Here is a 14565-nt window from a genome sequence, read left to right as displayed (position 1 = left end):
CATTGAGGGGGTCCTATCTTAGAAGGAGGGCAGAGGAGCAAATTTGCGGAAACACCTTGTGGATGAGAATCAAGATGATACTGATGGGCGTGAAGAAACATCTACTGTAAGGGGATGCCTATCTTATAAGTGAGCTTCATATTTGGATTCCCCACTACCCCTGGGTTCCACAGTAGCCAAGGGTCTTTTCACCTACAGTTAGCTTGGAAGTTGTGACATTTCCTGTCAGAGGTGGACCTCACTGCATTTATCCAAGCTTTTGCCACCGGCTGATGCTCTGCCATACAGCAGTGGTTCCTTATACAAGGAAGTTGCCCATTTGAGAACTTTAGTAAGTGGGTGCGTGCTTCCTTTAAAGGGCTTCTAGCATGGTATGTTTTACACAAGTCCTCTGTAGTCTTGTACTAATTATAAAGTAGTTTCCAGAAGCAATTCACAGTGTTGGTTTTGATCTACCAAAGCCCTACAGTTTTGAGTGATGGCTGCTTCTTTCCTCATGCTCCACCACAGTGATTGAAATTAACTTGTCTGTTGAGAAACTAGAAGCAGCGTGTGTTGAACCCTTGAATCCACTTCACCCATTGGTTTGACAAAGCCACAAAGTGTGGCCCATCAGGGAATTCTGGACAGCATATCATTACCATTACAGTTGGGTCTTTGCTTGAGGACAGTGACTTGAAGATTTTAGCTGACGTTTTAACAATGGCTGTTGTACACGGGAGGCCACTGGCATGTGTGTCAGGAGACTAAGTGCTTTTAACAATATAGTGACTTACGAAAGTGGCGATACAAGCAGTCCCTCAACCTCACACACCATTCCGAATTCCTCAGGAAGTGAGGACAAGGGTGGGAAGCTAAGCAGATTTACACACACTTCTTTTCACAAAAAATTAAATTGAGAGGGAGACTTTAATTCTACCAGTGCCTGAACAGCTGAAATGTTTCTGGATGTGCTCATCAGCATCTCTATGTTAAGGTTTATACTACAGCCCATCACCAAAGCTGCTGAGCATTTTCTGGGAAAGCAGATTAGCACTAGCTGAGTCTGTAGTAGACTTCATGGAGTCTCTGCCTTTCCACGTAACAGAAAGCTCTGCTTGGGTAGGGTTTATTTTAGAATAGATTTTTAATCGGATTAGAAAACTTTAAAATGTCTAGCAAAATTGTCTTGCTTTAATCTCAATTATTTAACTTAATGCTTAATTCTAAATTACCTGCTCATGGCATGTTTACTGCAGGTATTCGTTGCAGAGAGTCTGCCTGTTACATCTGCATCATGCTGTAGAGAGTTCCGATGACGTGTCCTATTGTGCTGGCTGATTGCAGACACATCATCATCACGCGGTTCTGGGATCTCCTCACATGCACCATCTTGAAAGCAGCAATAAAATCAGCATGGTCAGAGGGTGCACTGAAGTTGTACATAGTTCATGGATTTTCTAAACCGAAGACTAGAAAGGTATCCTCAGAAATTTTTACCAAATTTGGTTACAAACGGCAACTTAGCCTTATCTGTCTGGAAGTAATACACTGATGCATCAACAGAATGGCTCATAATGATAGATGAAGTTCTTCAATACCAGTCCCTGGTTCAATTCCGCTTAGCGCAAAAGTGGTTATCAGCTGACCCATGTGAACTTAACTGCGGACACAATTCAATTTCTAATGGTCATATGTTTGATTTGTCTAAATAAACTAAATATCCTATCATCAAAAGTGGCAGTGTTACAGGTAATCTCAAAGGTGGGTCCAAAGGCTAACTGGCCATGAACTGGAACTGTGCGCATACACAGAGAGTAGTCCGTTTCTGGCTTCAAGACTAAGCTTGATACGTTTATGGAATGGATGATATGATGGGATAGCCTAATTTTGGCAATTCATTGATCTTCAACTACTAGTGGTAGATATGCCCAATGGCCTGTGATGGGATGTTAGATGGCGTGGGATCTGAGTTACTACAGAGAATTCTTTCCTGCGTGTCTGGCTGGTGAGTCTTGCCCACATGCTCAGGGTTTAGCTGATTGCCATATTTGGGGTCAGGAAGGAATTTTTCTCCTGGGCAGATTGGCAGAGGCCCTGGGGGTTTTTCGCCTTTCTCTGCATTGTGGGGCATGGGTCACTTGCTGGAGGATTCTCTTCACCTTGAAGTCTTTAAACCACGATTTGAGGACTTCAATAGCTCAGACATAGGTTAGGGGTTTGTTACAGGAGTGGGTGGGTGAGATTCTGTGGCCTGCGTTGTGCAGGAGGTCAGACTAGACTATCATAATGGTCCCTTCTAACCTTAAAGTCTATGATTCTAGCACCTTGCTGAAGTACTTCAAGGCAGTGTGGGAACTTGAATAGCCACTGCTCCTGTCTACTAGTGATATAGATTCAGCAGATTCAGACTCCCGAACCCAAGAGCCAGCGCATTTCACAAGCCCTAACTTTGCATAATTAAAAGAAAAAAGAAGCTAGTGATCTATGAATTTGGAAATTCCAGATGACACTTGAAAGCTGAGTAATCTCTAACAGCAGGTGTGCAATCCCTATTAATCACAGATTCTTTCTTACCTAACAGCTCATCTCCCAGGGATCAATGCAGGTAGGGGAACGTCTGTGTGTTGGTTTTCCAGGAAGGATAAGCCACTGCACGCCCCCCCTTTGAAGGCTTGGGGGAAGGGCAAGGACTGAGCTCCACAACCATGAGGAAGTTGATCAAAAAAATAAATCAATCTGGGGCTCTGCTGCCAAGGAGCCACCAAACCAGGGCTGGTGCAGGGTTGCAAAACTTCCATGCAGATGGGAACGGCCTCCTGCAGCACCCCGCTGTGATCTACAAGATCCCAAGCCATGTATGGTCTCTGGCCTCTTCTATGGGTAGACAAAGATTGTACGTCTAAGAGGATCCTCTCAGAGGTGAGACCCCTCTTGTGGGTTTTTCTTAGGGAAAATAGAACTAAATAAATATAATACTTACAAGAGTTAAATGATTAGAATTTACTTTAAAAGCTTCCTTGATATTATTTGTACAACACACTTCCATATCTAAAGTACTTTCAGGGTACCTATCAGTGCAGTATCTGAACCCCAGGGCCTACTGTATATATCAGAGAACATGTTTGACTGCTATTGTGAATATTCAGCTTTTTCAAAAAGAAGTACTATTGTAATCCCAGCTGAGAAGCAGTGATCATTCTGATACAAATATTTCCCAAAAGTATGAATAAAGGTCAGTCACAATGCTTTGTTTGAATATTTACACAACAGTAGATTGCATGTGAAAATATGGCAAGATTATTTAACCACTAGCAGGGTTCTGACCACAGAATTAACTCTTCTGTTCAGGTAGAATATATACTGATATAAAAGGTATTGGAAATAAAAATTCTATGTAATGCAATAGAAAAAAGCATCAATTGACCTGGAGAGAGTTTTAATGAACAACTCTAATCAGTATGTAGTTAAAACAATGTACCTTTTGAGTTTCTCTTAGATTCTCTCTTTAAGCCTGTATCATGGTATCCAGTGATCAGAATCTCCGTAGACTCGCTGTTCATAGACACTGAGGAGGCATTGCTTTTAGAACATTCTTGTTGCCTTTCTAAAGAAAGAAAAAGGTTTGCTCATATCAACTTCACCAGCTCTAGATATTACTGTAAAGATGCAATTACTGTTTTGGGTTAATAGTCTTGTATTATTATGTTGTTTGTAAGGGTGTAGCGCCTAGCAGCCACCATCATGGATGGTGGAGCAGATCTTAGTTTTAAACAGAAAGCGGAATTTGATACCACATTAAGAAAAGCAAAGCTAAGCTTATTATGATGAACCTGAGGCTTAATAGTAAAATTACTATTCTATTTATTAATAAAGGAATATACTAGCTAAGCAATTTGTTTAAAAGGCTATTTTTTCCATTCTCTGACACAGTTACACATCATTTTTGCCTATAAATGTGATTTTATTTATTTACATTTGAACACTCTAATGCAGAAAGCAGTAAACAATAAAACAACATCCTTAAACTCATGTCATAAATCACTTGTATATCAGAGTTTTCTAAACTGGTGTACAGGACCATGGATCTTAAGCAATATTTCTGCTATCAGGAACAGCACATAAAAGTGATGAAGGTAAGAAGTTCTTTCTTATCACCTCTTATAGACCAAGGCATCTCAGAAGCACTGGTTATGGATCATTTAACCTTAACTGCAGTGTGGCTGGCTTAAAAATGTAGGCATTAGGCTACATCAGTAGTTCTCAAACTTTTGTACTGGGGACCCCTTTCACAGAGCAAGCCTCTGAGTGTGACCCCCCCCTCCTTATAAATTAAAATCACTCTTTAATATATTTAATACCATTATAAAGGCTGGATGCAAAGCCGGGTTTGGGGTGGAGGCTGACAGCTTGCGACCCCCCCCATGTAATAACCTGTTTGAGAACCCCTGGACTTTGTGGTGTTAAATTAAAAAATGGGGGAAACTTAGTGCTTATGCAGCTGGTAAGGAAAACACTAATAGTAGTAAAGTTGTTCTTCATCAGAAAGACAAAATGATAGCCACTCTATCTGGATCCTTTATGTTGGATCCTCATTTAACTTGTTTCACACCATAGCCCTGTAATGAGCTGTGCATAAGGAGCCCGCATGTGTGTGTTAACCCAGTAAGACTTCAATTGGCAAGTTTTTGGAAATACAGCTAAGAATCCCAGTATCACACCTTTATTACTGAAGCACAAGCCAATGAAGGCCCATTTTTAAATTTGAATCCCAGCATGGCAATTTCCAAACTCAACATCACTTACCATCACACGCACGGGGGCTGAAAACTTTGAGTACAGACACCATTCTGCTGCTGGGAATTCCATTTATCTCATCTGTTTGTAAACCTTCTTTCCTGCTAAGAGCAAAGATATGGGAAAACACTACCACTGATTGTTTATTGCTCTTTAAAGAACATGAGGGATCATGACCATGATCATTAGGTTTATTTCTGGGGGGGAGGAGGTATACAACTCATATCAAAACAAAGATTTCCAAAGCTGGTGAAAGCAGATGGGAGCTTGGAGAGAATTATACCATCTTATCAGAATTGCTCAAATCTTAGCACATCATATCCAAAACAGAGTCTGACATACTGGTTGGTTGGTTAAAGCAGATTTTTGACAAGAAGGTACAATTTATCACATTCTGTGGGTGGGAAATTGAATAAGATACATCTATTATGTATTTCCACTACTTGTTTAGGTAGTAAAAACTCTGTGCCTATAGAATTGCTCAGCATAGATGGGCATTGAATACAAAAACAAAATACAAAGGGGGCTTGTAAAGGCTGGAGTGCAACTTGCTGTTCTGGTAAGCGGGGAGTAAAGTGTTGATTATGGTAATACCATTATTTTACACTTCATGCAGCTTTTTCCATGATGTCCAGTTTGACTCATTTCTTCTTAATGTGTACTGCTGGCTTATAGTGTCATTCCCTGGCTAGCATAAGGTTAATAGAAAAAGATTACATGCATTTCTCCCGTGACTTACCCATATTGCGATGATGATAGAATTCTAGTCTCAGAGTCTTTCTTGCAAAGATCAGTCCAAGGAATTAATGTTGTGGTCTGGCCTAAAAAAGGGTAGTTGAATGCGGAGTTTATTTTTTTGCCTACTGTCTATTGATATGTCTATTGTCAAACTACCTGCCTTTCACTTCTCAGTTTTTCTCAGGGTAGTTTTTAGAGATTCAAAAAGCGCTGGCAAAAGATGGCAATTTTTACATTAACAAGGCCATTTTTCAAATAATAAAACTGAAATGAAAAAATAAATGGGCTGATTTCTGAACATTCAAGTTTAAACTTTGTAAAGGAAGGAGGTTTTGATCTTTGAAGGATTTGAAACACCTCTAATTGCTAAAAATCTATCTAAATTCCCACCATTTTCACTCAGGTGCACTGTGCTGATTGGTTGTTTGCTTTGTCTTGTTCCTTCCTTTTATCCCTCCAATATAAGCCTTGCTCTTCCTGTTCCTTTCCATCCTTCATTTCCCTCTTCCAACCTTTTCCTTGGCCTTCATTTGCCAATGGGGCTTCAGCCCTGTACTTAAGGATATGTTTAAGGCTTTTGCTGAACCAGGGCTTTCAATGCAACAAATATGTGGAACCTTTGGAATGTGTGCATGCTGCAATGCTCAATAACTGTTCTCTTATGAATAAGGGTTCCAGTAGCTCAAATGTGTCCCCTCAGTAAATGGCAGAAGGGATACAATTCATCTTTTAAAAAAAAGTGTATCTAATTCATTTATAACTTTTTAGTGCTTTCTAATGAGCATTTGAACCAGCTTCTATATGCACAGAATGGTGCCATTGCTTTGTCTATTCATTCTTCCATAGCTGTGTTCTTCACTCTCTCATCCCAATGACTTTTCAAGTAGGACCATTGATTGGTCCTGCTTTGCCCTTTTTACATGTACACGTTTTCCAATTGGTTTCAATCAGTCTCTCATTTGTCAAGGATCATTCAGACTGGGGCTCAGAACTTTTCTAAAGGGGAACTGTTGCTTCAAAAAGGTGGAATGTTTAAAATGAGAGCAGCAGAAAGTTAACCGAGTAAGATTTAGGGACCATTCTATAGGCCCGAAACCTGTCTTGAGAGAGGCTGTTGGCTATCCTGAGCCCTTGGGGCTGAGTGTACATAATAGAATTCAAACTGTGAATAACATCCATCCCTGTAAAGGCATGCTTGCCCAGTCTCAAGTGTGATCGGTATGGCACAGAGTTCTAATCATAACAAGAAAAATTGTTCTGAAGTGTACAGCCCTGGTTGTAAATTGTGTACTTATGCAAGGCACCACATTCATGGTACAATATATGGAAGAAGAGTAATGACTGAAATTGAAACAAATTGACTAGTTGGTTTTTCCAGTAAAAGCTGGAGTCTTAGAAATAAAACAAGTGTGCATTACATTTCACCAAGACACTCTTCTATAGCTCTTGTTCTTATTAGAGCCTGGGGTAAGATGGTGTACTTCACGGTGGCAGAAAATACAGAACAGAGTTTAGAACACCCTGCTCTGTATTTTACTTCCAAAATGATGGGCTATCATATGCTGTAGAGGGGAGCTACATGTTTTTCATGAAGTATTTTATTGAAACTCTAACCATTTCAAGTAGAACCGTTAAAATGTTTTTTAAATGCCGTGCATCCGTGTCATGCATTTCATTGCTTGTCTTTTCCTAGGCCTATAAAGAGCCTGAGAAATAAACTGTAAAATAACATTTTTGGGCTGCCTGCTTTACCCTTCTTTCTGGCTGTTGCCATCTGCGCTAGCCGTTCGTATTCCCTCTTAACATCCCATAGCTCTTCTTTCAGTCTGTGGTTTTCCTCATTTAGTTGGTGACAGAGTTCTCTCAACCTCCTGGACTCGCGTCTTATTTGAAAAATCTCCTCATGCAGGTCCTGCTCGTAGGTTGCTAGTGGAGCGTGCCTCTTGCTCACCCTGTTCATCTTTAAAATAAAAATGGCATGACATTATTTCATTGCCTATAGCATTTAGATAATGCCTGGAGAGTAGCTGCGGTGAGATTTTACATTTTGGAGAGAGAAATGTGTGTGTGTGTGTGTGTGTGTGTGTGTGTGAGAGAGAGAGAGAGATTTGAGATTATATAAAGTACAGACATAAGAAAGCAGAGGCTAACTTCTTAAATGTGCTTTTGAAGTCAAATACATCTTCTCTGAGCTCTTGTAATGCTCATTTAAATACAGATCTGAGTTAAAATAATGCATAGAATTGCTTTGAATTCTACCTGCATGCTTTCCACAGCAAGAATAATTGCTTGGGAAGCTGCAGTAGTATAGGAAAGCCTATAAGATAAAAAAACGGGAGAAATATAATAACAACAATGATGCTAATAGAGTAATAGCAGGGTATTATGCAAAATATGGTTAAGCCATTTAAGCGCAGGCTGTGACTCTAATAATCTATTAGCCAAGGAGTGAAATGTACATGTGTTCATGAGCCATACAGATCACCAAGTATATCATGAAATCCCCATACTACGTTGCCTACCTTTAAAACTGAAAACAAATTTTATTATAGCCATAAAAGCAGTGTGCATAGATGCTTCCCAGTAGCTTTCGGTGCTGTTCTTTAAAACTGGAATTGAAATATAACCATATTGCCCTTTCCTCAATTCCTCATAAATACTACTAAAAACAAGTTTGTTTTATTAAAGAAGCTACTTTGTCAATATTGAGACATTACTTTCAGTTAGGGGCCCAATCCTAGAAATCTTACGCACAGGGACAATCCCATGCAAGGAAGGAATTGACTTCAATTGGACTGCTCTCGGGAGTAAAGACTTGACGGATCAGGGCCTAATTACTGTACGTGAAGCAGATCACTTTTGTTTTGTTCAATGAGATGGAGCTTGATGTCCTGTTGTAAAGACTAGAGGTACCGTATAAAAAATAGCAAGTTGGTAAAAACACAGTGCAAAGCCAGCATGGTGGGAGCAGGAGGAAAGAGAATGCACAGGCCTGAGTCTGTTTGATAAACCAGATTTTCTCCTTGGTTCATTTTGCTATAATACAAGACAGCCATGTACATTCATTGTGTTGCTTTTTTTGGCCAACCAAACGGAGACTTGCATGCATTTTAATGCGTAAAATGTAAATGACTCTTGTGAGAAGGGACAGACCTGTGAGACTGAGTCCCCTTACAGCTCTGCTCATTTTTCCCCCCTCTTCCCCTTTCCAGAAGGTCACACACTGGGTTGGCTGTGGCTTTCTCCTGAGTTTGCCAGTAATACGCTGTCCATCAGCCAGAAGGGAAAGCTGGAGAAACTCAAGGCATCCAAATTCAAATTCCCCTCGGCTTTATGTTCGCACTGTACTACAGAGCTAGCACAGCCAGTGCAAGTTCTTCTTACACCTCCCCATTTTCCACATACCAACTGGGGTGGGGGGAGCTTGGGGCTTCTGCCAGAGATGACTGGTGCCTGCTGAGAGTGGGGGGGAGGCACAATTTAAAGGTTTGCCCCCCTGACAGCTTGAGTTATGCCCCCCAAGCCCAAACTTTACCCTCTTTACCCTCAGTGGCCCCTCCCTGCAGCTCTCAGGTGTTTGCTGCTGCCTCTCCCCACAGCTGTAGCTCCCAGGTTGCCAGCTTCAGAAGCTGCCATGCACGGAGGGGGCCCGGCAGCAGCATGTGACCAAGTGGGCCAGCAAACTCTGCAAAGATGGGGGGGGGGGGCGGAACATGACCCTAGGTGCCCCCCCCATGTCACCTCAGGCTTCTGCCTAGCAGGATGGGGAGTCTCGAGGCTTCAGTAGGAGCAGGGCTAAAGCCCTGACCCCCAGAAGGTGTTAGCTGTGGGGCAGAAGACCCCCATCCCCACAGGGCAGAAGCCCCAAGACCCCCCTCCCCACAAGGCAGGCGCGTCCCGGCTCTCAAACTTCTGAAGATTATCGCATGTGGCTCAGAGCCACCCCTGAGCTAGGCTTTCTCTGGCCTGGGAGATTCCTTACCATTTCCTTGAGAAGAAGATTTTCTTCTTTGCATTCTTTTATCTTCTGCAGATATTCAGATTTTAATTGAGCCATTTCATTTTTCAGTTGTGAAATCTCTTCGTCTGCATTTGCCAGCTCCAGAACAGCAGCCTCATTGGCCCCCAGAAGATCACCAACCTGATTCTTAAGACTTGCTATAAAACAAACGTATCAGCGTGTGTGACTTGGATATGTCAAAAGGGAAACATACCTTGCATTTGTTCTTTGACAATGCACTCCTAAGGAGAAAGAGCTGTGGGCTAGTGCTCCGAGCATCCAATTAGGATTTGGGAACTCCTAAGTCTTAACTCTGACACCAAATCCAGCTGTGGCCTGGGCCAACTCTTTAAATGGGGGCGGGGAGGGTGAGTAATAAAATGTAGCTACATCTCTGGCAAAGGGATTAGAGGTTAGTGGGTCTCAAACTGTAGGTCGGGCCCCCAAAGTGGGTCATGACCCCATTTTAATGGGGTCACCAGGGCTGTCATTAGACTTGCCCAGGACTGAAGCCGAAGCCCAAAGACTTAAGCCCTGGGCGGTGGGGCTCAGGTTACAGCCCCCTGCATCTGGGACTTCAGCGTTGGCGCTTCTGTCTCTCTCTCTCTCTCTCACACACACTCACACCCCGGGGTGGCGGAGCTTGGGCTCAGGCTTTGGTTTCTTTTCTCGGGTCATGTACTAATTTTTGTTATCAGAAGGAGGTTGCGGTGCAATGAAGTTTGAGAAACGCTTAATGTTTAGCAAGTGCTGAATCTTATGATTAATAAATACTGAACAACCATAAAGTGTCTTTCCAATGCAATATAGATGGAATGAAAGACAACATGAAGCTGAATACGGAGAAGTTTTTTGAGGCCCGATCCTGTGTATGCTCCTCTCGGTGCTTAATTTCTGGCACATGAGCAGTCCCATTGAGGTCAATGGAACTATTAATGTGCCTAGAGTTTAGTAAGTCTGTGTTTAGGGGATCAGGGTCTTAATTAGTAAGAAGTTCTATTGATTAAAATTTGCCCATTCCCAGGTGGAATTGCTACCCTATTTTTGCTCATATGATTCCTTATTTGTGTATTAGAGGAGAGAAATAATGAAAAGAAAGCTCAAGGGAAAAAAATCCATTAAGTTTCTAAATAGTCTTTTTTTGTTTGTACAGTTATTTTACAAATATTGGATTAGCTTGTTGTGTTAGTGGAGGGCAAAGTTGAGTACCAGGAATAAATGATCAATGTGATAAGCTAAGAGTTTTGATGTGTGGCTCCCTTTAATGTTAGTAAGAGTTACAACTAAATTCCATCACTCACGTTACTCCACCCATAGCATTTAATATGGCAATATAAAGCAAAATACATGGTTTAGTGACTAGGACACTAGACTGGGACTCAGAAGACCTGGGTTCACGTACAAGCCACAGGCTCCTTGTATGGCTTTGCATAAATCAGTGAATCTGCACTTTAAACTGGGGAAAATGTTTTGTTACACCATGAAGAGAGTTATGAGGGGGAATGCCGTCCGATGATTGTGTGGTACAATGGTGATGAGGTCTGAGTAAGTTCTCAGATAGTACTTGGATAAAGAACTACATATATTTTCTGTACGTGTATGCCTAGACCAGTGGTCCTCAAACTTTTGTACTGGTGACCCCTTTCACACAGCAAGCCTCTGAGTGCAACCCCCCCTTATAAACTTAAAAACCTTGTTTATGTTTAACACTATTGTAAGTGATGGAGGTGAAGCGGGGTGTGAGGGTGGAGGCTAATAGCTCATAACCCCCCCACATGATAACCTCGTGACCCCTGGCAACCTCCCACCCCTCACATGACCCCCAGTCTGAGAACCCCCGGCCTAGACCCTACTCGCAGGAAGTTTTGTGCATGTGGGGAGTGGCACTGCAGCGGTGCCCAGTGCCGGATTGGACCCCAGAGTGCAAAAAGAAATGTTTTTTAAAAATATATTAACATGACAGTCATGAGGTCTGTCAGAAACCAAGAATAACCTCTTAGTTTTTCACCTGGCCTCTGGACATCAGCCAGTCTTTACAAGCCCTTACCTAATATAGCGGAGTACCATGATTTCCCAGAAGCAGTTTTGTAATGCAGCATGACCTGTCAGTTTGTTGACATTTCAAAGTGTAACATCTAAAAACAGAGGTTGAGCATTTGGTTGTTTTTTTTCTCCCTCTTCATGTGACTTCTCTTTTGTTAATGTTTTTATAGAAGTTTTCACCTGAGGTAAATATAAAGGTGCAGTAACTCTGATATGGGCGGCCAGAGAACTTGCTTACAGTACCAGAGATTTTGTGTTAGCCAGCATATGAACCTTAAGAAGATATGAGAATTTAATGGAAATGTTTAGTTTAATACTTTCATTTAACAGACAGAACAAGGAGAGATTAATTTTAAAATGCTCTCAGGAACTACGATTCATGACTTCAGAACAAACCCCAACAAGGAAGTAACAAGCTCTTATTTTCTACAGCTTGGTTGAATTTGTTTTTCTGTTTCAAAAATGCCCTAAAGCTCTTTGGATTATGCAGAGGAAAAGCTCAGGAACTCCAGGAAGAGCCTGGCAAATCTGAGCTGCACAGACCAGGGAAACAGTGCGTGAGGGAGGGCGTGGCAGAAGGGATATGGAGTACAGAAATGCCACCATTGCGTCCTTCAGATTCTACGCTGCTCCAGGGTTGAACAAGCCCTTGTGGTAAGTCAGAGCAGTGCCTGAACATCCTGTCCTGGGCTGTAGCATGGCCTAGAATCCCACAGCATCATGGAAGCCTGCCACCAGCACACCCCCTACATGAGGGTTTACAAGAGATGAGGGAAATGACACAGGGTTGTTTATGATTTTGTGCCCAAGGTCATACAGAAAGTTTGCAAAGGAGCCAGAAACTGAACATATGTCTCCAGTCCACACGTCCATCTTTCCTATTAACTTGTTCCATATCATTAATAATCTCTCTATTACCTAGGTTACAGGTACAGTGGGGATCCTCCCTTTCTCTTAGCATTATTGTGCCTAGTTTTAGACTCAATAGGGATTATCCTTCCCCACATTGTCCCTGGACCCAGAACTGTGCAGGGAGAGCCCCCTTCTACGGACACAAGGGCCCATAAAAACCTTATCTCCTCCCTCCAAAGTCCTCCAACCAACACTCCACCCAAAACGTGAGGGAGGAAAAAAAGGGAAACACAGCAACAATAAATCATGGAACTACATGACACTTCCCAACCATCCCTTTGTTAACTCTGCTTATATGTCATAGCCCTTTCCTTCCAAATCCTTTGTCTGCTCTTTGGGACATGGATCATTTCTTAATCTGAATCACAAGGCCCTGATCTCAGTTGGGGACCGAGGTACTACCATAATACAAATAATAATCCTAGTTTGTTCAGATCAACCTTAAATGTTCTTGTTTTTTTTAGTCTTGCTAAAACTCTTCAGTGATATTTTATACCCATATGTCATTTAGCAAATTCTACCTGAGCTCCTTGTTTTAAGCTACAGTGGAATCCAGAGTTATGAACATCTTGGGAATGGAGGTTGTTCGTACCTCTGAAATGTTCGTAACTCTGAACAATATGTTATGGTTCTTTCAAAGGTTTCCAACTGAACATTGACTTAATACAGCTTTAAAACTTTACTATGCAGAAGAAAAATGCTGCTTTCCGTTTATTTTTTAGTAGTTTACATTTAACACATTACTGTCCTGTATTTGCGCTTTTTTTTTTTGGTTTGTTTTTGGTCTCAGATGCTGCCTGATTGTGTACTTCCGGGCTCAAATGAGGTGTGTGGTTAACTGGTCAGTTTGTAACTCTGAGGTTCTACTGTAGCTTCTAATTGCTGGGTGAAAGATGTCCTGCCAAAAAGAATGTGCTAATTTGTGAATGTGTCCGACAAAGAAAAGGAACAACAGACCCAGATAAATGACATTGCTTCATACCAATTTGCTGCTGTAGTACTAAAGATGAGCTGTGGTCCAAGCTGAGGTGACTGGGAGTTGTCATCTTTTCCTTAAAACTCCTTGCCTCCTGATAATGAAATCCATTTGTTTAGCATTAATAGCATTTATTACCAAGGAAATGTTAACAGCTTTCCGGAGTTTTCTTTCCTTTATTACTTGCTTTAGTTTTCTCTTCATTCTTACTATTACACATACGTTTACTCTTCACTCCCTAGTTTTCTCCTTCATTCTTATGCTCCTTAGTAAATAAAAATGTGAAACTGCCCTGAGTTTCAGGATTGCAGCGCATCTTCTGTTCTGACCATGCATCTGCAGCAGCTCAACAGTTCAAAACTATTTTTATCTCCTTTCCTGCCATTGCCATCTGTCTAGTGAAGAGCCCAGATTATCTGTTTCCGAAGCATTTCATTTCTGTGGCCCAGATTTGCTACAGCCCCTTTTAAAGGAACTCCTTGCTGGTGTTAGCTGCATGGCTGTACATTGTGATCCTGAGTACCACCAATTTATAACCAGTTTTTCGGTTGAAGTCGGTTATTTGTTCACATAAGCGAAACAGAGAGGCAAGGAAATGGGATGAAAAAAATGAATTAATTGTATGTTGGGGCGTTTAGAGTAGCTTTTGTTATTGCGGCTGCTTTAAATGTTACTTCACAATATACTGCAGCTAAATGAATAATTTTGATTTTATTCAAGGACTGATCCTTATATCAACTTAACCGAATGTACTTCAAATAACATTTTTTTCACTTTGCCTGCTTGATGTTATGCACAGCATTACTGTTACTGAGTGCATTAAATTGTCATTAAGGGGGGTTATGTCAGTTGTTTTTCCAGGTATCACTCAATCAAAACCTTTTGTCAATGGGTAATATACACCAAGGACAAATTCTCATTTTCAATAGCAGGTGGGCCAAAATAAACATGTCTCCTCAGCTCTGAAGGATGTATGTCTGTGATCACATTAATGTATAATGGCATGTCTACTTTGAAACAGGGAAGGAGGAGGGGTATTAGAGAAGCAGGCATTGTGTGTGCCAATAAGTTGCAACAGAGTGTGCATTGATTGGGTGATGGCACAGTTACAAGTATACTG

At 41.5% G+C, this 14565-nt stretch overlaps 1 protein-coding gene across 2 annotated transcripts in view; it reads right to left on the bottom strand.

Moving 5' to 3' along the window:
* The window catches only part of LOC141996448 (uncharacterized), a 32547-nt gene that overhangs the window by 8315 nt on the left and 9667 nt on the right, over positions 1-14565 (bottom strand). The window contains exons 3-9 of one of the 2 annotated variants that reach the window (XM_074968463.1): positions 13452-13539; positions 9497-9672; positions 7267-7474; positions 5516-5597; positions 4786-4877; positions 3461-3586; positions 1215-1371 (exon numbers count right to left, since the gene is read on the bottom strand). In XM_074968463.1, the coding sequence (XP_074824564.1) occupies positions 1215-1371; positions 3461-3586; positions 4786-4877; positions 5516-5597; positions 7267-7474; positions 9497-9672; positions 13452-13539 (929 nt within the window). Of the gene's footprint in view, positions 1-1214; positions 1372-3460; positions 3587-4785; positions 4881-5515; positions 5598-7266; positions 7475-9496; positions 9673-13451; positions 13540-14565 lie in introns of both variants that reach the window. The other variant, XM_074968454.1, reaches the window with a different exon arrangement.

The sequence above is a fragment of the Natator depressus genome, chromosome 1, assembly GCF_965152275.1.
Source record: "Natator depressus isolate rNatDep1 chromosome 1, rNatDep2.hap1, whole genome shotgun sequence".
Taxonomy (NCBI): domain Eukaryota; kingdom Metazoa; phylum Chordata; order Testudines; family Cheloniidae; genus Natator; species Natator depressus.
This window is presented reverse-complemented; position numbering and strand designations above follow the sequence as displayed.